This window comes from Aulostomus chinensis, chromosome 4 (assembly GCF_037954235.1).
Source record: "Aulostomus chinensis isolate RoL2024-O1b breed Wild chromosome 4, RoL_Achi_v1.0, whole genome shotgun sequence".
NCBI classification, from domain to species: domain Eukaryota; kingdom Metazoa; phylum Chordata; class Actinopteri; order Syngnathiformes; family Aulostomidae; genus Aulostomus; species Aulostomus chinensis.
Genome location: NC_141323.1, coordinates 400,020 through 424,423, shown reverse-complemented (window position 1 = coordinate 424,423; position 24,404 = coordinate 400,020). Strand labels below are relative to the sequence as shown.

General features: G+C 40.8%; 1 protein-coding gene across 5 annotated transcripts; it reads left to right on the top strand.

Annotated features, from left to right (window-relative positions):
- Positions 1-1,833: 1,833 nt before the first annotated feature.
- LOC147262235 (uncharacterized) lies at positions 1,834-21,442 on the top strand. 5 transcript variants are annotated; one of them, XM_086200947.1, is made up of 20 exons: positions 1,834-2,039; positions 2,143-2,201; positions 2,282-2,342; positions 5,556-5,710; positions 5,798-5,862; positions 5,940-6,033; positions 9,370-9,633; positions 10,019-10,044; positions 10,219-10,312; positions 11,809-12,060; positions 13,104-13,418; positions 14,604-14,728; positions 15,401-15,620; positions 15,730-15,882; positions 16,728-16,918; positions 17,548-17,699; positions 18,401-18,658; positions 18,759-18,912; positions 20,677-20,797; positions 21,006-21,442. In XM_086200947.1, exons 1-20 carry the CDS (start codon positions 2,008-2,010, stop codon positions 21,128-21,130), a joined length of 2,916 nt encoding a protein of 971 aa, XP_086057073.1. In that variant the 5' UTR covers positions 1,834-2,007; the 3' UTR covers positions 21,131-21,442. The 5 variants fall into 5 exon arrangements, with proteins under 5 accessions (XP_086057073.1, XP_086057072.1, XP_086057071.1 ...); XM_086200946.1 differs by having other exon boundaries at positions 1,835-2,039; positions 10,019-10,312; positions 11,809-11,934; positions 21,006-21,441; XM_086200945.1 differs by having other exon boundaries at positions 1,835-2,039; positions 10,019-10,312; positions 14,607-14,728; positions 21,006-21,440.
- The last annotated feature ends 2,962 nt before the right edge of the window (positions 21,443-24,404 follow it).

Genomic DNA, 24,404 nt, shown 5'->3' with positions numbered 1-24,404 from the left:
AGGGGCAAACATGCCTCAGCCGCCACGGTAGGCCCCGGCACGCCCCGCCAGTGCCCGTGTACCGGGCAAGCACAGCCCCCCCCCCCCCCCCCCCACTGCAGGACCCCGTCGGGGGACCGGCGCAGATCCCCGGCACCAGGGCCCAGGGCCCCTGACCCCCCCATACCGGGTGGAGGCCCCGACCCAGCCCAAGGACCCCCAACCCCCAATCCCACAGGGTGCCGCCATGATTGGGGAAGCCGCCCTCACACCCCCCACACCATCCCGCACAGGTGAGACCCAAAGCAGCCAGCGTCCATAGCCACGCGCCCCAGGGCCAGGGCCATGAAGCCCAGTTCCCCCCCATCGAAACTACGTGATGGATTTAATTATCAGGAACCAGATTTGTTCAAACTACATATGATTTCTTATAAATGAAATTTCCAGTTACAGTGGCCTATTAAAGAGGACTGTTGGACCATCCATCCATCCATCCATCCATCCATTTCCTTCTGCTTATTCCTGTTAAAGGTTGCTGGGGGGGGGGGGGCCAGAGCCTATCCCAGGGGCTTTCGGGCGAGAGATGGGGTACACCCTGGACAGGTTGCCAGTCGATCACAGGGCCAACACATATAGACAGACAACCATTCACACACACAGCTACACCTACGGTAAATTTAGAGTATACATTTACCCTATTCCCCAATTGCATGTCTTTGGATGGTGGCAAGAAGCTGGAGTACCTGGAGAAAACCCACGCAGGCACAGGGAGAATATGCAAACTCCACAAAGAAATATCCCGTGCCTGAGCTGGGACTCGAACCCAGAACCTTCTTGCTGTGAGGCGACAGTGCTAACTGCTCGACCACCATGCTGCCCTGTTCGAACTTTTAGACCCTTTTATGTTTGCTCAGCAGAGCAACACATTAGCAGCACTAAAAACACACACTTAACAGTGTTCCAGCCCCCCACCAACACCCATAAGGCAGCTCGGCCAGACGGCCCAGAGACGATTTTCACATACACACCCATTCAAAACCTGGTACTAGACTGTTCTTGCTGTTAATGAGCATGCGCAATATGCGCATTATTATTATTATTATTATTATTATTATTATTATTATAATAGGGTCTTCGTACCTTCAGGCTCAGGCCCTAAAAAGCTGCAAGCAGCGTTGTTAGGGCCTGAGCCCTCGCGTGGCCACAGGCCGTTTCGCTGACACTGGCCCGAATCCAACGGTGTAATTGGCAAATCCCTGGGCCTTGTAGTTTAGGAGTTAGAAGCCTGAGTCTGATGCAGAGAGTCAGTGCAGAGCTGGCAGCTGGCCCTTTAAGAACCCCTCCCCTAAGGGGGACATAAAATATGTACAGATGCTTATGCAATTTTTTTTTTAATTATTAGTTTCGGAGTAAATAATGCTTTCCTTTGCTTTAAATATGGAAATGCCTCATTTGGTGGTCAGCCCTTAATAAGTCTCTAAAGACTTAGATTTTTCCCAAAATGCTGCTGCACATATTGACTGCAAATGACTATGAAATGGCCATTTACAGACACATTCCTGTACATTTCCAGTCTGTCCTACTTTTACAAAAAAAAAAAAATGTTTGTGTAATTTCTTTTAAATTTATGAAAGCATGGTGCAGATATTTTCCTGAAAAATCTGAGACTGTAATATGACTGATCTGTCTTTGGCAGGGGTCTCAAACTGGTCCAGTAAAGGGCCGTGTGGCTGCAGGTTTTCATTCCAACCCAGCAAAAGCAACACCTGATTCTACTTAAATCAATTAAGCTGTGTTCACACAGCTCATTTGTTGGATCAGGAGTTGCTTTTGCTGGGTTGGAATGAAAACCTGCAGCCACACGGCCCTTTACTGGACCAGTTTGAGACCCCTGATCTATGGTTTTATCTGGCTTCCACCCTTAAAGTTGTTCCCCTCCAAGGTGGGAGCAGGTGCATGAAGGGAACCAGCACAGCTGTCATTCATTAGGAGTTGATCTCTTGCAAAGAATCCTTTACTGAGCACGCCATGCTTCCCTTTGCTGGAATTACAAAGAAAATGTAAGAAAAAAATGGCCTACGCAGTCATTTTGTACAATCTCGTGATTATCTGATCAGACAGGGTTGCACAGGATTAATGCACTTTTCACTTTAATTTTTCCAGGAACTCTTTTGAGTTTGCCTTCGTCTTTTTTGTACTGGTACCTCACACCATATCATTCGGTGAGCAGCACATCGCTGACCTTCTTAATATTAGATAATTTGGTCACAGGTAGACAAATTCAAATGGGGCTTTCTTCCAGGACGATGCAACGATATTTCTTTCTCAATATGTTGGATGAGCAAGGACGATGCCATGGAAAGGTAAAGAGACGCACTTTTCGTGACGTGGTTCAGTCTGTGCTTAATTGATGCACCAAATTGTTGCTTCCCATCACAAAATCATCCATTGGGGCTCATCTTGTCCTCTATGAAATTTTGACCTATTTTTGGAAATTTCCTTTTGAATGAAATTTTGCGGGTTCACCTGACGGATGCAGCTATTTGATATTCTGCTAAAATTAAATATATACAGATATTTTACAATTGATTTGGCCATAATATTTGCAGATATCAATATTATTGGTATAAAAGCAAGCTTAGATACTGCAAACATAAAATTTATCCCAAAAAAATGAATTCCAAAAAATGTGGAAAAGCCCATAGGTATATTAATAGTTGCTTCTCATTATTGCTGAGCAAATCAGAAGAAATGAGCAATTTACTGATACAAATGACATACCAATATTATGCACCCTTCGCCTAATATTGAGTCTATGCTCAACTCCTGTATCAATGTTAGAGATCAATAATCAAAGTACAAAAAAATATATTGAATGGAAGAATCTGAATTTGTATGAGAAGTCAACACCTTCATAAATTCATGAAACACTCCCATTGCCAGTCGAATGCAAATGGAAAGGTTTATCTAATTTATAATCTGTATATCTGTTCTTGTACATGCATAATGCACAATCAGATTACAAGCATTGTGTTAACAAATTGTGCATACTTGAGGAGGAGTTTATAAACCATTAGGTTAAAGATGTAGCCTGATAAATATCACCATGAAACTTTCATGGCAGTACTCCAGAACAGGCCCACAAAGTGTCTGTTGTGTCAAAAGGCCCAAGCCTACATTTAAATGTCTGTGTTGTATGTTTTTCATACAAGAAAGAAGTTATTGAGGTTTGTGGTTTTATTTTATTGTTAATGTGACAGTTCTCATTTTGAATGTCTATCTCTCTTACACTGTATCCATATACAGCTATATTTCTGAATAAGAAAACATTTTCCTATGTGTTTCATGCTAGTCATGACAAAACAACAACCTTAGGCATGCTGGACCAACCATGTTTTGCTTCATAGGGTGGGGAAGTAAATAGTTTCAACCTTTTTTGTCAGTAAAAATTGTGAGTGAAAAATATGAACCTTAAATATAACAAGCTTTAATGTAATTCTTAAACATTATCTAAAATACCAGGGCAATGTGTATGTCACAAACAAATCCAGCAGACTGTTTTATGGTTAGCTATTGTTAGATTATTTTCCTCGCAATCTTAAAATGTTCTTGATAAACACATAAATAAATTAAAGCTGTAAGCAGCGTTGTTAGGGCCTGAGCCCCCGCGCAGCCACAGGCCGCGTTGCTAAAGCCGGCCCCAATCCAACGGTGTAATTGGCAAATCCCTAGGCCTTGTAGTTTAGGAGATAGAAGCCTGAGTCTGATGGAGAGAGAGCAGAGCTGAGAGCTGGCCCTTTAAGAACCCCACTGCTCTGTCTTTGATCTGTGCTAGAGTGGAGAGCAGAGGAGGATTAACAGAATTTTAGTATGTAAAAGTTGTATAACTCTGCATACGTTGGTCAAAAGTGACACATAATACCATAATTTTGTAGGGATTTTTGTCAGGAATCCAGTGGTGTGTTTTTTTAGCTGTGTGAGTTGTAGTGTACACGTGAGAAGCGTTTGTTTGAGAGTACGTACCATGAGAGGACACGGCCTCCCCATTGGTTTCCATTGTAAGCGTAAAATGTGTCTCCCTGATTTTGAGGGCTTGTAAAATTGACACCGAGTGAGTTATTACAAAGTTTTTAAAGATTTTTGAAGAGCAGAGTTGTGTGATAATGTAAGTTTGGAAGCGATGGCATTAATGGCCTAGGAGGAGATAGATTTTGTTCGGGGAGTAAAAAAAGTCATTTTGACAGTTTTGTCCAAATTGTGGACATTCTGTTGTAGATAGGTGAGGGGTTAGTGTATGAATTTTGCGTCTTCATGAGACGAGTCCAACGGTTTTGGTCCCATGTTTGTGGGACAGTCGTGGGAGGAGTTGCAAATTATCCCAAATTATCTTTTAGTTGTGTGGCTCCCTAGGTGGCGCTATTGACGTTTTGGGGCACTTTTTTTTTAGATTAGCAAATGTGTCGCCAGACTGGACAAGTGTGCTGAATTGTAGCGAATTTCATGCATGTTCAGGGGGTGAAATAACATTATGCGCATGTTGCGCGCGCTCATTAACAGTAAGAACAGTCGAGTACCAGGTTTTGAAAGGGTGTGTATGTGAAAACCGGCTCCAGGCTGTCTGGCCGAGCTGCCTCGTGTTTTGGGGGGGGGGGCTGGGACACTCTTTAGTGTGTGTTTTTAGTGCTGCTAATGTGTTGCTCTGCAGAGCAAATATAACAAGGTCTTTGCCTGAAGTACCTTCAGGCTCAGGCCCTAATTAGACTAAAATCTCAAAATTGCCGTGGACATACAAAAACGATATTTTTTGTTGAATAACTTAATGATATGAGTATGTACTCGGTGTAAGAATATACTGTCATGTACATATAAGACCATGTTGTGACTGGAAATATTTGGGGGGGGGGGGGGTTAACGGCATGTAACATTAACCTGGAAAATGTTACAAAGTGCATCACAAGATAATAAATTAGTTAAAATGTTAAAACCAATATAAAAGACCATCATGTGGATTAACAATGTCAATATGGTAATAAAATTGTAAAGTGTTACAAAAACAAATGTATAAAGCCCACCAACAGGCAAATTATTTGTGTATACATACACACACAAATGAGTCCAAGCCCAATGTCTGGATTGGCCTATGAAAGTTCAGAAGTTTACAGGAACACTTTGAAAACAACGTCGTAGGAAAAAGATTTTGTGTTTTTAAAAAATCAAAAGATGGACAGATGTTAAGGATCTAGTCTCTATAGAAAGTGTACCCCAGGGTAGTACAATTCCTGATCCCCTCTGATCACAAAAGTGGATTTGGGGATAGTTGTTTAGGAAGAAGCTCGTAGAGGGCAGAAAAGGTTCTATATGTGGAACAATCAACCAACCTGCCCACATGACAGCAAAATACTACAGAAGTATATTATAGCCACACAGTTCAGCTTGGACTGATTTGGTGTACTCATTGAATATTAATTGCAGAATGGCTGGTAAAGCTGAAAACTTAAGTTCAACTAAGAGTGCAGGAAATGACCTTCTTGCACATGAGTCACAGGGTATACTAAGTTTCATTATCATCCACACAGACAAAATGGAAACATATGGCTCAATACCACAATGCTAAAATCCATCAGGACGGAGGGAAAACTGACCTCCTTGACTGTGTCCCCTGCTGTGGAAAACAAGCTGACTCTTAAATATGGAGGCTCCGTTTACACCTGGACTTTCACCATTTCCCCACGTAAGCATAGTGTCGGCTTTTTCATCATGTGACTATTCCCACCAGGAGTAGTGAATTTTGAATTTTGTTTTCATCTCTAATTGAAAGGTACAAAGTACACTGTTATCAGAGGCCTGCACAGACCACAGGAACATCTAATGAATGCCACCCGGGTACTCCTGAAATGACATTTTTAACTACAGTCTGACACAAGTGGCTGGTCAGGTGACTTAATTTTCCTCTCCTGCAGGGCATCCTGGCGCTGTTGAGTCCCACTGAAGTTTTTGCATGTGAAAATCGCACACTATTCTTCCTCCAGGAGGAAAACTTCTTCCTTGCTTTGGGTGAGATTATGTACTTATAATATTTTTATTTGAAGTCTTTCAGTTCATCAGGAATATAGCAAAATTTGTATTAGGAATTCAGATTAACTTTGTATTTTAGGCTGCAAAACTTTTTGTCAAAGGTGAGGTGGTGAGGTTTAAATCCCCTTAGAAGAAAATTTCAAAATTTTGGAAACTTCATATTCATTGACTTTCTTAGTTAAAATGACTGAGTCCAATAGATCTGATTGATTTGTTTGAGAATGTAATTACCGTATGTAGCTTGAGCCAGCAGCTAATTAGTTTAACAGAGTAAAGACTAGAAACAGCAAGCTAGCATTTACTCCTCCTAATATAGGGTGCTGAATGTAAAAATTCAGTTACAATTTTCTAGCTTATACAATTTCAACCTTTAGCTCACTTTCCTCACATTTAGCTCATTTTCCTCAAATTTGAGAAAGGAATTAATTTAAACATGTTATGCGGAATTGTCAAAATATGTTCATATGTAATAAAAATAAATAAATCAACATGTTAAATCTAAATGTTAAATGGTAGAACCAAACTTTTAAATCTAAATGCTTACTCCTAATCTAAACAATAAATCTTAATGTAAAATGTTAAGTGTTAAATATAAATCTAAATGTGTCTGAGTGTAAAGCTAAATATTTAGAAAATATTCGATTCACCAAGGAAATCACGCCCGCTGCAGTGGCCTCAAATCGCGCAACCTAGCAAACACCTCTGACCATGCATCATGGGATCAATCTCGTTAGATGAGGTGAAACTCAGGTATGGCTGGTTCTCTACAAATAGAGAATAAACGGGTGATTATTGCAGGTGTGCAGGCGGGCTGCACTTCAAGGTAGAACTCCACTGGTGTGTCACACCATTAATGGTAAGTTAAGTTGTTGTAATTTTAACTTCTTCATGCATACTGTAGGCCGGACAGTATGTAGTACAGTACAACTTACTTACTGTGAATGGTGTGATGTACCGGTGGAGATATACCTTGGAGTGCAGTCTGCACATCTGCAATCAGAATCAGTTTTATTGGCCAAGTATGTTCACGACATACAGGGAATTTGACTCCGGCCGTTGGTGTCACTCATGAAAGTCGCAGAAGAAACATAAAATAAACATAAATAATAGAAAGTATATACACCTATATAAAGAAGATATGTACAAAATATGGTCAGTGCAAAAACACAATTGGTGCAAGGTACACAATGTAGTGCTGACTTAAGTGGGTATCCAGTTGAACATGAGTGTGTGACCACTCAACAGTGCAGCAGGTTAACAGATCAACTGTTTAAGAGAGTAATGGCAGTGGAAAACTGTTTTTCAGTCTTGTGGTTTTTGTGCGCAGGGCTCTGTAGCGCCTGCCAGAGGGGAGGAGTGAGAACAGTTTGTGTCCAGGGTATGAAGGGTCTCTGATGATGTTCCTTGTCCTCTTCCTGACTCTGGAGGAGTACAGTTCCTGAATGGAGGGCAGGGGGGCTCCAGTGAGTCTTTCGGCACTAACCACTTGTTCAATCTCTCCTAACCAGCCATGCATGCCTTTCACTTCATTTCACAACGTCTCATCTAGTGTTATTGATCCTATGATGCACAGTCAGAGGAGTGGGCAGGGCTGTGCAATTTGAGGGCACTGCAGTGGGCATGGTTTCCTTGGTGATTTGAATATTTTGTAAATATTTAGCTTTACACTCAGCGAACCATTTAGTGTTGTTTAGAATCAACATTTATATTTAGTTTTAACATTTAGATTTAATATTTGGATTTCATATTTACATTTAACATTTCAATTTAGATTTAACATTTCAATCTGGATTTGGCATTTAGATTAACATTTAGGTTTAGCGTTTAGATTAACATTTAGATTTAACTTATTTTTAACATGAACAAATTTATAACAATCACATATAAATATGTTGTTTTACATGAATTTCTGTCTCAAATGTGAGGAAAATGAGCTAAATGATGAAAATATATCATCTAGAAAATTGTAACCAAATTGTTACATTCGGCACCCTATGCTAATAAATCAGAATATCTCTGGACACAATAAGGCATTTCATTACCTGACCCATGGCAATAGTGACACTTGTTTGTATAGGCCAACCCAGAAGTTAGCATTGCCATGAAGTGTCTCAATTAAAAGCCGATTATATTTTTTTTCCCAAAATCCAATATGAAAACCTAGACTGGCAAGTTTTTCAGCAAGTTAATCTTCATAAATCAACACCATTTGTTTGATTTTATGAGTAAAGGCAATCATGAGAATTACAAACCTAACATTATGCTATTAGTCAAGTTAATTTTATTTGTATGGCGCCAAATCACAACAAATCTTATGACACTTTGCAAGAACAGCAGTTCTAGTACCACACTCCTTCAATGAAATTACACCCAACAATTCTCTGAGCAAGCACATCCTGCAACAGTGCAGCGAAAACCTTCCTTTTAACAGGCAGGAACGTCGAGCAGACCCAGGCTCAATGGCGACAGCCTTCTGCTTTGACTGGTTGGGGGAAGAAAAAAAAAAAACAGCACAATGGATGCATGACTTCAACAGTCCCACAGCTTGCTTACACTTTCATTTGTATTCGGTGGGATGATGTTTAATGTCTGACAACCCCTGTAGTCTTAAACTAGTGTTACTTATAGACCTTATGTAAACAAAAACCTATCAGAAAAATTAAAACGATTTTTGGTTTTATTCAGACAGCTGGTAAATGAGAAAAATAGTGTTTCAAATCAGATTTTTCTGAGATCAAATATCTTTCTGTTCATACAGATAATTGCTAGTGATCAGATTCGTTGTGTTCAGACATTGCCAATTTATCGACAGGATACAATCGTAAGGCTGCCAATATCAAAGGAGAAATGAGTTGTAAATGAGACAAAAGCCATTTTGAAATCCTATTTTAGCTCTGAGTGCAACACATCTGTAGACATCTGATTAAAAGGACATTTCAAACCAACTACCAATGTGGTCTGATCAGATTAAAAAAAAAAACTATATTTCATGTTGATTTTGGCTGATCAGACTATAAATAATGAATCTGGATACAATGTTAATACACCAAAAAAAATAAAAAATGATTTGGGCTGGTAGTCTAAACAAGACCTTTTGGAGCAGACTGTTTTTGTGCTTGAACTGTAAATTATTCAAATTTGGTAGTTGCCCTGCAACCTCACAGTGACTCAAGACTCAAGGAGAGATCCTGTTCTTTCATTAAGACAGGATGCAAGGCTATGCCCAAAACACTGAGCACATTTACAGTTGACATTCAGTTTTCTATGAATTCTTTACATTGATCTCATATTTGATTGCAATTATTTTGATCCTAGGTCACACTCTGCGTCTCCCTATCAAGCTGGATTCCAGGACGACCTCCATGTTACTGGTCTCCTGGTTGAAAAGCCAGCCAGCAGTTGGTAGCAGTCACACTTTGACCCTCTACCACACTGAACTGGGCTCCTATAACACACTCAGTACAGACACCACTACCCAGAGCTACTATCGCTTTACAGCTCTGGACCCCTGCAGCCTCTATGTGGTGTGTGTGGAAATCGCAGGCACTAACTCTTTCACCTGTGTCTCAACTATAACTGGTATGGACTAGTTGGATCAATGGGGGATCTTTCAATGATAAACAACACAGAACAATTTTATTCACCAATACTTTTCTTACTTTTTTCTGTATACACACAGAAAATAAGAACAGAAAAAATCGTTGTCAAACTTTACCAAAATATAATATATGCAACTAAAATTACAAGTTGTCTTGACACAAAATCAAAATAGTTTTTCGTTCTTCAGTCATTCTGAACTGAACCACATATACTCTATAGGTATTTTAGTACTATTCTCCAAAACTACTTTTCCCATGACTTTTCAGGATATTCATGACTGATTGGACCTGACGCACAGTTTATGTTGTCATATTAATGAGAGTCTGCAAAAAGGCTTTTCAAAATCCTTTCCTTTACCTACCAGACCCAGATGTTCCCAGGAGCTTCGAGGTCAGTGCATGGAACATCAGCAGCATATCATTGGTGTGGGATTGCCCAGAGAACCGCAAGTTCTCCCTGTTCCTTTTAACGGCGTTCTACCTCAACAGCACAGACCAAATCACAGAAGAGTTGCCCTTTTGGCACACAATGGACAACTATGTATTTACCTTGTCTGACTTGCAGCCCTGTAGAAAGGTGAAGTTTGGCCTGCAGACAGTTTGCCAGGCAGGGATGGAGTCCCGCTACAGCAAGATGATAATTAATGATGGGAACTCTGGTAAGATCTGAATGGGTTAAATTAATAGACTGTCTGTGTTTTTTTTAATATGAACCCATAAGAGACTACGTAATACTGTACTTAAATATATGTCAATGTCATTGATTACAGTTCTAATGATGGTCTCTGCTAACACTCACTGTGTAATCTGACATTTGAAATTTGACGCTTTCCAGCATTGGAAACCTACCTGGTTCATCCAACCCTTTGCAAAGCCCTTGACAGTTGATGAATATGCTGGATACTCCAACACTGTTTTGGTGATTGGATAGAAGGAACGTTTAAAACGCAAAATAAATTAAAGCTGCAAGCAGCGTTGTCGGGGCCTGAGCCTTTGCGCGCCCGTAGCCGGGTCACTGACGCCGGCCTGAATCCAACGGTGTAATTGGCAAATCTGTAGGCCTTGTAGTTTAGGAGTTAGAAGCCTGAGTCTGATGCAGAGAGTGAGTGCAGAACTGAGAGCTGGCCCTTTAAGAACCCCTCCCCCACTGCACTCTGCTGTCTGTGTCAGAGTGGAGAGCAGAGGAGGATTTTGACATTTTTAGTGTGTCAAAATGAAATAACTCTGCATATGTTGGGCAAAAGTGGAACATAATACCATATTTTTGTGGGGATTTTGTCAGGAACACAGTGGTTTGTATTTTGAAGCTGTGGGACTTTTAGTTTACATGTGAGAAGCGAGTGTTTGAGAGTATGTACCATGAGAGCAGACAGGTGCCCCATTGGTTTCCATTGTAAGGTGAAAAGTGAAAAAAGTGTCTCCCCCACTTTGAGAGCTTATAAAATCCAAACTGTTTGCGCTATATAAAAACCTTTAGCAACTTTTGATCAGCAGAGTTTGGAGTCATGTATTAAGTTGTGGAAGTGATACCATGAACGCCCTAGGAGGAGATAGCGTTTGTTCGGGGTGCAAAATTGGACATTTATGTACAAATTGTGGACATCCTGTTAGTTACGACAGGGGTGTCAGTGTATGATTTGTCCGTCTTTATGAGACGAATTAAATGGTGTTAAATGAAAAATCCTCCTCTGCTCGCCACTCTGACACAGACAGCAGAGTGCAGTGGGGGAGGGGTTCTTAAAGGGCCAGCTCTCAGCTCTGCTCTCATTCTCTGATCAGACTCTGGCAAATCCCTGGGCCTTGCAGTTTAGGAGATAGAAGCCTATTACACCGTTGGATTGGGGCCAGCATTTGGCACCCGGTCGCAGGCGCACGGAGGCTCAGGCCCTAACAACGCTGCTTGAAGCTTTAATTTTTCCCTTATTTGCATAATCTGTCCCCTGCCATGTTTGTAGACTGACAGTTTGTGTGTGCATGTGTGTGTATATATGTGGGAGGGGCAGGTTTTCAATATTTGAAGTGTTTTGAGTGTCATTTTTCTTTTGTATTTTTAATTTGTGAAGCACTTATTGCTGCATTTTGATATGTATGAAAAGTGCTGTTTAAACAGTTTGAAGTGATGAAATGACAACACTCTTCTCTCTCTGCAACACAGGTCACTCAAACATTGAAGCTATACGTCAGACATTGATTGCTCCCGACAACTACACTCTGAGCTGGGAGGTGAAGAACATTTCATCCATTTCCATGTTCAGAATCTACCATGAGGGCACGCTTCAAGGTACCACCCTCACCACCAGCTACACGGTTAGCAGGCTGCTGCCATGCCACCAGTATCATGCCGAGGTGCAGGCCCTGTGTGGCGACAGTGTGCTAATGAGCACGAAGATGGTTACAGTATATACAGGTGATGTAGAATCTACAATGGAGCTGTAGTGTTAAAATGGACTTAAATTGCACACACTAAACAAGTTTGACAGAGGCAAGTTGTAGTCCAAAATCTAAAGGCAGACCTTTTTCAAGGACGGGTACCTGTACACTTAACAGACTTTCATATTGTGTATTCTATGAAAACTAGGATTAAGTCTTGTCTAGCCTCTATCCTGACATGGATGGACACCTGCTATCAAGAAAGCATTCTTCAAATTATTCGAACTCTGTATAATCTCTGTTATACCCCTTTCACACTGCACCAAAAACGCGGGTCAACACAGGTTTTTCAGCACTCTGAAAGGGTCAACTCAGCATTTCGACCTGCGTCAACCGACTCTCCAAGCGACCAGAGTGTTTAGCGGCTCTGCTCGCCTGCAGTGTGAAAAAGGCAACCCGCATCTCAGGTTTCACGCAACCTTCCTATTGCATCCTGATTTGGTCATTGTGCCGCCTGTCAGGCTTTGTCTGTAGCTTCTTCGGCTCCCTTCCAGACTCGCCAAAAACTCCATCCTCCTTAGTTGCATTAGCGCTCGGACATTTTGCAATATGTGCCGAGTTTGTATGCTTTGCAAAAGAGACAACATTTCAATGTACGCAACGACAACGCTAACGTTTGACTCGGCGACATCCATGTTGTCGTTTGTTTACATCTCAGTGTTCCGGCGCGCGTTTATGTGAAATGATGACGTTGTCGTCACGCGATGACGTACGAGAGAGAAAAACACAGGCACGCAGCCGTCACACTGGGAGTCCAGACCCAGGTCTTCTTGAAGCTTGAATGCACCCTAATTACGAGCAAACACAGGTCCAAAAATCCGCATTGACACGCGTTTTTCAGTGTGAAAAGGGTATTAGTCTTATCATTACAGCAGCAGCTCTTGGCTGACAGTGGGGAAAAAAAGGAAATGCAAATTTTGTAGATTGTAATTCTACTGGTTTCTAACAAGTTGTTTCATTTATCCATGCCGAAAATAGTCTTTACATGTTTTTTCTACTTATTGTGGTACATGATTCCAGGACCTCGTGGCGTGTCAGAGCTCAGGTACCAGTCCAAAGATTCAATAGCCTTGTGGACTCCCGGCACCTCGTACCAGTCAGCTGTGGCCTTTTTGTATGAACTGTCCCTGGAAAATGGCACCATTCTCCATGTCAGTAACATAACCGAGACAGAGCTGCACCTCCAAGGACTGGAGGAGGGGATAACGTACATCCTTGATGTGTGGGAGGAGTGTGACGGACGTTGGGAGTCAGAACATAGTTATTTGTGTTTTACAGTGGCTAATTCGTCATATGGAGTCCTGCTGAGGGCTGCCGGACCTGCTTCAAATCAAGGTCAGTTTTGTCATCTTCTACAGTGAGTCAGTTTAGCTTCATGTACAAATGTAAATTATTACAATAGCAAAAACAATACAGAATGAACCGGTCTGGTACCATTTCTGGTTTCTACTCAGAACTTAACCTTATGTGAAACCTCTTCTCAAAAGATTAAGTAATTCCTTTAATCCCTTGACATGAGTGATTAGATCCTACTCTCTTTCATTAAGTGGTCATCTTTTACCCCAATTGGAATCAATGTTGTGTAGAATAAATATGCCATTTCCATTGTTTTTTTTTATTAGAATAATGATTTGTATTATAGTTTTGTCACAAAACAATGATTTCATTATTGAAATGTTTTACTTTTTAACAGATTATGAAATTTTTGATAATGAAACACAAATACCATATCAAACTACTAAAAAAGTTCTTTACTAATTCTAAGCTACTTTCGCCACCAACATACACACACAAAATACAAAATCTTATCAGTGGTTTAGGGAACAATTTGACACATTCCATAAAAAAACAGGGTTATATCATTCTACAGACTACTAAAACACATGAACAGATGAGATGAGATGAATGAGATCAAATTCTATAGGGGGGACTCTAACCTTCATCCTTATCCTCCCCTTCTATTCATATGGACTGCCTTACCCAAGCCCTAACTCTAACCAAATTAAGTAAATTTTATTTGTACTGCATTGAATCACAAGAGTTATTTCATGACGCTTAACAAGTTGAGTAGGACTAAAAACACTCCTTCAATAAATTACAATGATTTTCTCTAAATACTTGTATTTATCAAATCTTGCTGTGAGAAATGTCCTGAGTGGTGACACCATTCACACTGGATGTGTGGATGACAGCAATTGTACGAGACAGATGCAGTAAGGAAATAGCAGATAGGTTCCTATGAGAGTTGATAGCAGTTGCACTGGGATCAAAAATTACCCCATTGTAGAAACTTGGGGCAGTGACCCAATCTAAAATTTCTTAAAATATGTAAAAGATGACTTGAAATTTTAAATGGCCTGATTGATGATGGCCTGGTTAAAACGAGTTGGCAGTGGTGACCTTGACAATAAAAATAATAGAACCATAATTACTTAAGAAAAAATAGCCCATCAAAATGAACATATTTGTCATTCATTTATGTTGACAAATACAAATCTGTTTGGATTTTGCTCAATTCAGTAGATATGCAGTTTGATATTTCCAACCTGGGTATCACCATGGTCGTGCCATGGTCTCTGCCTGAAGAACTGCAAGATGAAGTATCACAACCAAGAGTTAAATTCGGGGAGATTGTCCAGAATAAGGTAAGGAAAAACTACTGAATAGGCCTCACAAGTGATTGTACACTGCAGCTCAACAAGTTGTACATGCTGAGAAATTAAATTGAATCTGTTTATCTGATATTAAGACCTCATTCATACTGGAGGTACATCTGATTTTTCTCGAATCAGCTTTTTCCTGCCCACACTTTTTCAGGTGGTAAGATGTGTTGACAACCTATACACAGACCCAAACTTAAGTCAGCCAATATCTGAGAAACAGATGGGATTTCAAAATCTCTGTTGTGTGACTCAAAACCTGAGTGTCCTGATCTTCCAGACTGAGATACAACTGCAGAAATCTGGTTTGAATCAGATTTCACACCACCCACAAATATGGTTTCAGTCAGATTTAGAAAAATCTGATTTTTTTTTTTTTTTTTTGTGCTTCATGGTTGTCAAGTCTGTCTAAAATCGATCTGGATACACCAATCAGGCTTTACAAGGCCATAGATCCTAACATCTTATTTTTATGTGCATAAGATGAATGGATTTAGAATAAATGAAATATAAACTGTGATTTGGAAAGTTGCTCTAGAAAAGTGCTTATTCAGTCCAGTGAAATTGATGGGCTTGTTGGACAAGGTTGACATTCAGGAATTCTTATTTCTACCATTGTTAAAACGTGTGTGTGTGTGTGTGTGTGTGTGTATCCAGCTGCAGGAGCTGTTGAGTGGTTTTGATCAGAAAGTCCATGTTGAGTTGGCATCATTTGAACCTGCTAATGACCCAGACAAAACAGAATTTCTGTTGATGTCTTTTGATTCATCTAACCCAGAAGATGGTATGCCCCTGCCAGCTCAAGATCAGCTTCATTATATTCAATCCCTAAATACAACCAACATCAGCGTAAGAGATGGTATCATTCACTGGGATGGTAGGTGATGGTGGACATCAGCTAAAACTTGATTAAAAAAGTAAACATGCTTGTTAATCAAATCACATACAATACTGTATTTGTGTGCTTTGGCTGCTTATTCTGTTAGGTCCGGATCTATGTGCTACCTTCGCCCAGAATTGTCCTCGTAATTCCCTGTGCCTCAATACTCTGGGTTCCTACACGTGTGTGTGTCAACATGGCTACTATGATGTGAGCCCTGTACTTCAGCTGCCTGTGTCCTCGTATGCAGTCTGCAACGGTACAGTACAGACCTTTTCTCAGTAGGGTTGGACAGTATATCATATCTATTTTGATATGAAGCAGATACAGTTGCAGTTATTGTGCTATTAGACTAAATATCATCTTAGATAAAGAATATCATTGTGATTTAGCACATCTTTCAAATGCATTAGAAATAAAAAAATATTCTGAACCTACCAAAGTGATGAAGCAATTCTAGTATTTGCCCAAATTATTTCAGCCATTATATCAACATTGATTATTTCTCAAAAATCTTAGTCATAACTTTGTGAAAGAAGTAATAACTCCACCTACTTCAGTGCCACAATTTGGGACTTTGTCCATGTCACTCAACTCTGCTTCTCTGTAGATAAAAATTAATGCCCATTGTTGAAGCACTATTTAGATTTTGATATTTTTAAGGCTTTCCTGGCTGAATATTCAGAAATTCCAAACAAAGAATGTTTGCCTTGTTCATCAGGAATATAAAGAACTGACAATGGGTTTGAAAATATGACTTAATAGTTCATGTCACATTTCATTGTATGCAGTGTATTACTCAATTTTCGACAGTCTACAACTATATTCATTTGGCTTAACTTTTGTATGCAAGTTGTAAAATTTTGCACTATACTCTGGAAACAATGGGAAGTTTATTTGCTTCCATGTAGCTACTGGTCAGACGTATTTCTATATAAACTCTGGGTGAAACTTGGCAAGTCTAGATTTACAGGTGAGTGACCATGTATTTGTTGTCATAACTCTTCATAATGGAAAGAATTTGTCTTACAGTGCAACATTATCAAAGGAATGCAATAGCTGTACAGATGCAACAACTTTTAATTGCCATCCTCCTCTCAATAGAGAAAGGCCTTTTCAGTCAGTGTCTCGATAAAATGATGACTGGTGGAATAGCGAAACCCTACCTGACCTCCCACATTGGGGGTAAGATTGATGTGAAGTTGAACGATGGGAGATGCACTGTGAGTGAGAGCGGGATGTTCTACTACTTCCGCACATCTCGGAAAGCTTCAGAATGTGGGACAGAGATGCGTGTGAGTGACCAGCCTTACCACAGTTCATAATTGTTACATTACAATGACTGATGCTCTGGAATATGCAGAGTAAAATTTGCATGTCTTAGCTCTGCAACAATAACAGTAAGCACTTCAGATTACTTGCAATGTAATTCAAGAACTTTTACAATGATTACTATTCCTATAAACATGTACTTGCATTGCATTGCCAACTTCCTGTGGCAGCCATGTAAGATTTTTTTTTGGGGGGGGGGGGCTGTCTGACCTTAACTTGTTCTTCATTGATGCTATTTGAATTCAGGCATTTGATGTCCAAACCCTCCATCAGCAGAGTAAAATTAAACTAATGACGATGTTGCTGTATATCATGTGGTTGCACAATGAAAACGAAAATAAGAACACGGCCTCAAATTGGCTCCAGAGTGCTCCTTGTGGTCAAAAACTGTTACATTAACATGATAAAAGTCCCTGATGAAGTACTGCCTCATTTCTCCAGCATATTATTGGAAGTTGTGTTGTGAACATTAATGTGCCTATCAAGTTCTGACTTGGGATAATATTAGAAATTTCACTTTGTAATCAGTCTTGTAAATTTATATTCTGTACACCTATATACTTTTTGAGAATATAAATGTTTGTGTGCACAGGTGAACAAGACCCACATCGAGTTTCAAAATACTCTTACTGTGATGTTGACCAAAGAACAATCGATCACCCGGCGGGATCTAAAGGTTTTCTGGAAGTGTGTCTACCCACTCCATTACATTCGCAATGCTCAAGTCAGTGTGGGGATGGAATGGTGAGACAAATTGGATCCCAATATTTTAAGGACTCACTAGAAATTGGCACCTAGGATGTCATGTGGTGATGTTTCTCAGGAGGATTACACAAAAAAATGAAACTGAGTGGGGCTAAAACTTAGAGTTGTGTATAGTAGGCCTTAAAAGAATTCTACTTTATTGTCAGTTATTATTGTTTGGCACAACCTGGTGTCGATAATAATAGTGGCTAAAGAAAATGACTTTGTTCTTACACTTCGATGTACTCCTTGTGGGTCAACCAGATCCAGCTCAGATTAGCTATTGATTAAGCCAGATGTAACAAACCTCATTTGATTTAAAAGGTGAAGTACAGCAGCAGGTGGTGTTCTCAAGCACCACCTAGTGGGGAGAGGAAGTGATCTGCACCACAGTGCACACATTAACCTGTTCCTTCAGGCATCAAATATAAAGTTTCATCATCCTCAAGCTCTACACAACAGCCGCAAAGTGCAATGTGTAGACGATTGCAAGGACCTGCAAATTACTTCTTTGCGGCTATGGTATCCCCCCCCCCCCCCCAAAAAAACCTTGGTGATGCCACGATTATGGATTGTATACAGTATATGATGGCTATTTACTCCTGTATGGAAATTTTTTTTTTTTTTAACTATCATGACTTATTTGATTTGGTGAAACCTCCTAAATACAGCTAAACAGATATTTCATATCTCTGTTGTAGGTTGTCTGCTCTCTCACTTGTGGAGTTCAACTCCTCATTGCAGCTGCTCCTCACCATGACCCTGTACAATGATGTGTCCTACAACCATAGTTATAAGAACGTCATAACACTGGAAGTTGGGGACACCCTGTTCTTCAAGGTGGCCCTGGAGACCAATAGGTCTTTTGCGTCAGGTGTTCTGCTGCAGGTGGATTCATGCTGGGCCACTGAGACCACCAACCCACAAGATCCAGTCCATGCGATTTTTCTTCAGGATGGGTAAATGTGCAGCCTTGGTTGGCAGGCCACAATTGGTCTAGGAGTTTGAAATAGTGCAATTTACAGTACTTGAATGAATCTAATCATTTATTGCTTCCAGTTGTCCCATTGATGACACCTTCCATTGGCTCTCAGTTAATGGCCTGGCACAGGAAAGCAGATTCTCCATTAAGATGTTTCACATGCCCACAGGGTTGCCGCTCTATTTTCACTGCTTGGCAGATATCTGTGGACATAATGAAGAGTGCACTCGGGTAAACCAAAACACTGTGTATGCAGCCTTATATCTGGTGTCTGCTCTGAGATAAGTAGCTAAATGGACTCTCGATTTAGTCTTGCTAATAGCCTCATAAAGGGTTGAAACGGGATTCCATTATCTATAGCAGTCAAAATGAGACAGAGTCAAAGCTTTAACTTGTGGTAAACTTATAGATTTTAATCAATTTAATGCTACAGTATTTGTGTATTATAGTTTTGATTTTACAAGATGCAACATTTATTATTGTGAAATTTGTGTTTGTCAATTTTTTTTTAACTCAAAGCGTGTGTATGTACGGTTGGGTGTATGTACGGGTTGGTGGGTGTATGTACGCGTATGTACATTAGGACATAAGTACTTGACTGCCACCGATTCTGCAAGCTGTCCCACTTAAAAGGATGAGGTCTGTAAAGTTCATCATATGTACATTTCAACTTTGAGAGACAGAATGTAAAAAAAATCCAGGAAATCAAATTGTATGATTTTTAAAAAATTTTAGTATCAAGGTGCAGAAAATAAGTATTTGATCAATTTCAAAAAGTTCGCCTCAATACTTTGTAATGTAACCCTGTCGGGCAATGACAGAGATTAAACATTTCCTGTAGGTCTTTACTAGGTTTACACACACTGTAGCTGGTGTTTTGGCCCATTCTTCCATGTAGGCCGGCTCTTCATCAAGAGCTCTGATGTTTTGGGGCTGTTGCTGGGCAACACAGACTTTCAACTCCCTCCACAGATTTCTATTGGATTGAGGTCTGGACACTAGCTAAGCCACTCCAGGTGGAGTTGCATTTTTGGTCTCATCTGATCACATGACATTCTCCCAATCTTCCTCTGGATCATCAAGATGGTGTCTGGCAAACTTTAGATGGGCCTGGACATGTGCTAGCTTAAGCAGGGGGTCCTTTCGAGTACTGCAGGATTTTAATCCATGTCGACCGAGTGTGTTACTAAAAGTAACCTTTGTTACTGTGGTCCCAGCTCTCTCCAGGTCATTGACCAGTTTCCCCTGTGTAGTTCTGGGCTGTTTCCTCACCGTTTGTACCCCACAAGGTGGGATCTTGCATGGAGCCCCAGGTCGAGGGAAATTGTCAGTGATCTAGTATTTATTCCATTTTCTAATAATTGCTCCAACAGTTGATGTCTTCTCACCAAGGTGCTTGCCTATTGTAGATTTGCCTATCCCATCTTGTGCAGGTGTACAGTCTTGTCCCTGGTGTCCTCAGACAGCTCTTTGGTGTTGGTCATGGTGGAGAGGTTCCAGTCTTAACTGTTTAAGAGTGTGGACAGGTGTCTTTATACAGATAAGTTGAAACAGGTGTCATTAATATAGGTAACGAGTGGAGGACAGAAGTGCTTCTTAATGAAGAAGTAACAGGTCGTGAGGGCCAGAATTCTTTGTTTGTTTTGTATGTGCTAAATACTTATTTTCTGCACCATTATACAAATAAATTCTTTGAAAATTGTACAATGTGGTTTACTGGATTATTTTTTTTTTTTTTTACATTGTCTCTCACAGTTGAAGTGTACCTATGATGAACATTACAGTCTTCTCTCATCTTTTTAAGTGGGACAACTTGCAGACTCTGGCTGGCAAATACTTTTTTGCCCCACTGTATATATGTGTGTGTGTGTGTGTGTGTGTGGCTGTGTTAGTTTGTTCAGCACAGACAGTCTCACACAGCCAAGCAAAAAATCTGAGTTTTGATACTCAACATTCATTTCACCTGAATTAGCACTGAATTTGTTGAATTAATAGGACTGCAGTAGCCTGAAGCGAAGCAAAAGGGCGATACACCAGGGGAAACCAGCCATTGTAGTGTCTGCTGGACCTCTATTTGTTGGAATTGAGGTTTCGTCAGCAGGCCGGCAATATTCCTGTAAGTTTGTTACCAAGAGATTTTTATTAAAATTATTGGATACATTTTTTTTAAAGTTCACCCTTCTAAAAAAACAAAAAAACAAATACAAAGTATCTTTTATTTTGGACTTGCTGTGGCTCATATTGGTTAAGCATATGTTTGAGGGCCTGATGAATGTGTTTCCTGAATATGCATGAATTAAATGTCATATCTTGTCTCTTGTCAGGGTTGGAGCACATGATGATGATCGCCACAGTGGTCGGATCTATTGCCATTTTAGGATCAACAGTACTCTTGGTGAATGCCATCAAAGCAATCATGACTTACTGTGAGCAGCTACGGCTACAATAAACTATTTCAATGACTTTGTCAGTTGATTATGAAGATGCTCACTGTGTGGAAGTACATATTTCTTTTACTTGAGTGAAAGGAGAAATACAGATAAAATGGTGTCAAGGAAGTCTGAGAATATGAGTTGTGTTGTAGGTGTCAAGTTGGTGATGCACAGCATCCTGGCCTTTTGCAGCACACACAGTAATACTTGTGACAAATGACGAATGCATGGTTGATGACATGGTCAACCCAAGTAGCCCTGATCTCATCTGTAAGAATTCTCCTCTTCCCTCTCCCCTTCTCTTTTAAACCACCTTCTTTCCTTCCTTCTGCTCATCTTACACCTCTCCTCTTAACTCTCTTGTTGTACCACTGAAGAGAGAACCTGATTCCTTTTTTATGCATGGAAGCAAATTTGTATCATAATTCAAGTGAAAATAGATTAACAGGAATGCATTTGCTTTTTCAGAATGTACCTGCATTTCTTGACTCATATATGAAATTAGAAATAAATAATCCAAACTGCAATTACTTTTTCTTTTTCAACGCTGATCATTCTGTAACTTAATTAAAATGTAAAAGAAAAAGCCATTTGAGATTTAATTTTCTAAAGATGCCCCAGCAAATATGTACCAAAATTCAATTTGAAATGTCAAATGACATAACTGTACATAGACTCTGCAAAGACATAAGGACTTATACATATAAGACATATACATACTGTCCAACTGTAAACAGGCTTGTGCAAGTCCCACTGTAGATACATGTGAGAGTGGATAGCAGCTTTAAGTGGTGCTGTGGTTCATCTAGGTGCACAGGCACATTATAGTACCAGATTCAAGGTGGCTGTGTCATCAACAGATTGAGGTGACATAGCATTTGCAGTGCAAGCATGGCAGAACAAGAGCAGATCAACAGTGCTGGTGATAGTGCAAAACATACAGAGGTATTTATACAGTTCAGTCCTCATCCTGAGCTGGTTTTGTGTAGGAGGCTAGCAGATTTGGTGGTGGAAAACATAGTGCCAGTAATTGTGCAGAGGCACTTCAGTTCCTCAGTGCAGGCTTGCGTTGAGCATGGTGACAGCTTTGGGAAAGAAGCTGTCGCTGAGTCTGTTTGTCTTTGCTGGGATGGACCTGTACAGGCCCGTAACTACCATTGAGAACGCCGAGGTCATATCCTCGGTATTTTTTTCCCACATTTTTTTTTAAATTCAGAAATGTTAAATAAATTTATGATAAAAATCCTTCTGACTTTCATTGATTGGTGGAAAATTCAGCAGCTATTCTCATTTGTTTATTCTGAAAATAAAGTCCACATAAGACAATCTTTTTTATCATCACCATTTTAAAACGTAGCTGAACGATCCGACACTTGAAACATTGTATCATATGATGCAGCCTCGTGAAAGGCAGCTAAGCACCGCGGGATATAGCCTACGTTCTCGTCAAACTCCGCGCAGTCAGTTTTTTTTTTTGTCGGGGTGGAATTTGAAAATGGAAGCAAGATGAAGTCTACTCTAAAACAAACAAAACTCAGCTTTGGAAAGCCAACAGGCCAGGGGAAAAGAGAGAGAGAGAAGGAGGTGAGTTGCTTTCGCTAGTGAGAAGGTGCAGTGTTTGGTTTCCCTTGTGTTCCCTGTGTTTCCCCTGTAGCAATGTAACTCCCCTCTACGGGTGCCTCACCATTCACACTATCTCCTTGCATGGCAGCTAGGGATGCTTGATCAATGATCATTATCATCAGTATAGTTTTTAATTAGCATTTCAAGCAACAGTTGTTCAAGCAACAACTGGCTAGATAGGATTTAGTTTTCCAGTCGGCACAAAAATGCTTGGAGAGTAGGTCGAGGATTTTTCATCTCTCTCAATTTGATTTTGGCGCATTTCAGATTCAAAAAAGGCTGAAGAGTCGTCGCAACCTGTTGTTTATGACGTTGTTACACACACACACATAAATAATCTACTTTTGTGATCACTCCGTTTTGGAATTGTTAAAATAAACATGTTCACCTCCTTGATGGGCTTGTAATTTGAACTCTATTCACATTACCAAAATGTATGAAAAGTCACCAAATTACAATGTTTTTGTGTCAAATAAGATGTATCGCAATATTTGACCTCAATATTTGAAAAATCCTGGGTATGGCCCTGGACCTGTAGCGCCTGCCAGAGGGCAACAGGTTGAATAGGTGGAATGCGGGATGAGCGCTGTCCTTGATGATGTTCTTGGCTTTGTTAAGGCTGTGTGAGGAGTAGATGGTGGTTAGGTCGGGCAGGGGGCATGCGATGATCTTCTGCGCTGTGTTGGTCACTCTCTGCAGACTCTTCCCGTCAGCTTCAGTGCAGCTGGAGTGCCACGCTGACACAGTGTACATCAGCAGGCTCTCAATGGTTGAGCGGTAGAAGGTCACCAGCAGGTTGGTGTCAAGCTGTTCTTTCCTGAGCACCCTCAGGAAGTGGAGTCGCTGCTGGGCCTTCTTAACCAGTGCTGACGTGTTGGCTGTCTAAGAGAGGTCGGCAGAGATGTGGACCCCGAGGAATTTGAGGGTCTCTGCTCGCTCCACGCTTTCCCCATTGATGTAAAGGGGTGCAGGGGGGGTTCTGTTCTGACGGAAGTCCAGGATGAGTTCCTTAGTCTTTGAGATGTTCAGTGCCAGGTTGTTGCCTGCACACCACTGGCTGAGTCTAAGGACCTCATCTCTGTCGGCTGCCTCATTCCCCCCCTGTGATCATGCCCACCACCGTAGTGACGTCCGCAAATTTGATGATGATGTTATTAGGGTGAGTGGGTCTGCAGTCATGCGTGTAGAGTGAGTAGAGCAATGGACTCAGCACACACCCCTTGGGTGAGCTGGTGCTTAGAGAGCGGGCTGATGATAGGTGGGGGCCCAGCAGCACATGCTGGGGTCTGTTGACTAGGAAGTCTTTGATCCAGGAACAGGTGGATGGTGGGAGCCCCAGGTCAGCTAGCTTGGGCATTAGAATGTCCGGTAATATTGTATTGAAGGCTGAGCTGTAGTCTACGAAGAGCATCCTGACATACCTTCCTCGTTTCTCTGGGTGGCTCAGTGCAGAGTGGAGGGCTGTGGCTATCGCAACTTCAGTGGATCTGTTTGACCGGTACACAAACTGATGCGGGTCCAGCGTGGCGGGGAGACAGGCTCTGATGTGTCTCAGCACCAATTTCTCAAAGCATTTTGTGATGATTGGTGTGAGCGCGACTGGGCGATAGTCATTGAGGGTGGTTGTGGGTGACTTTTTAGGGACTGGGATGATGGTGGCCGATTTCA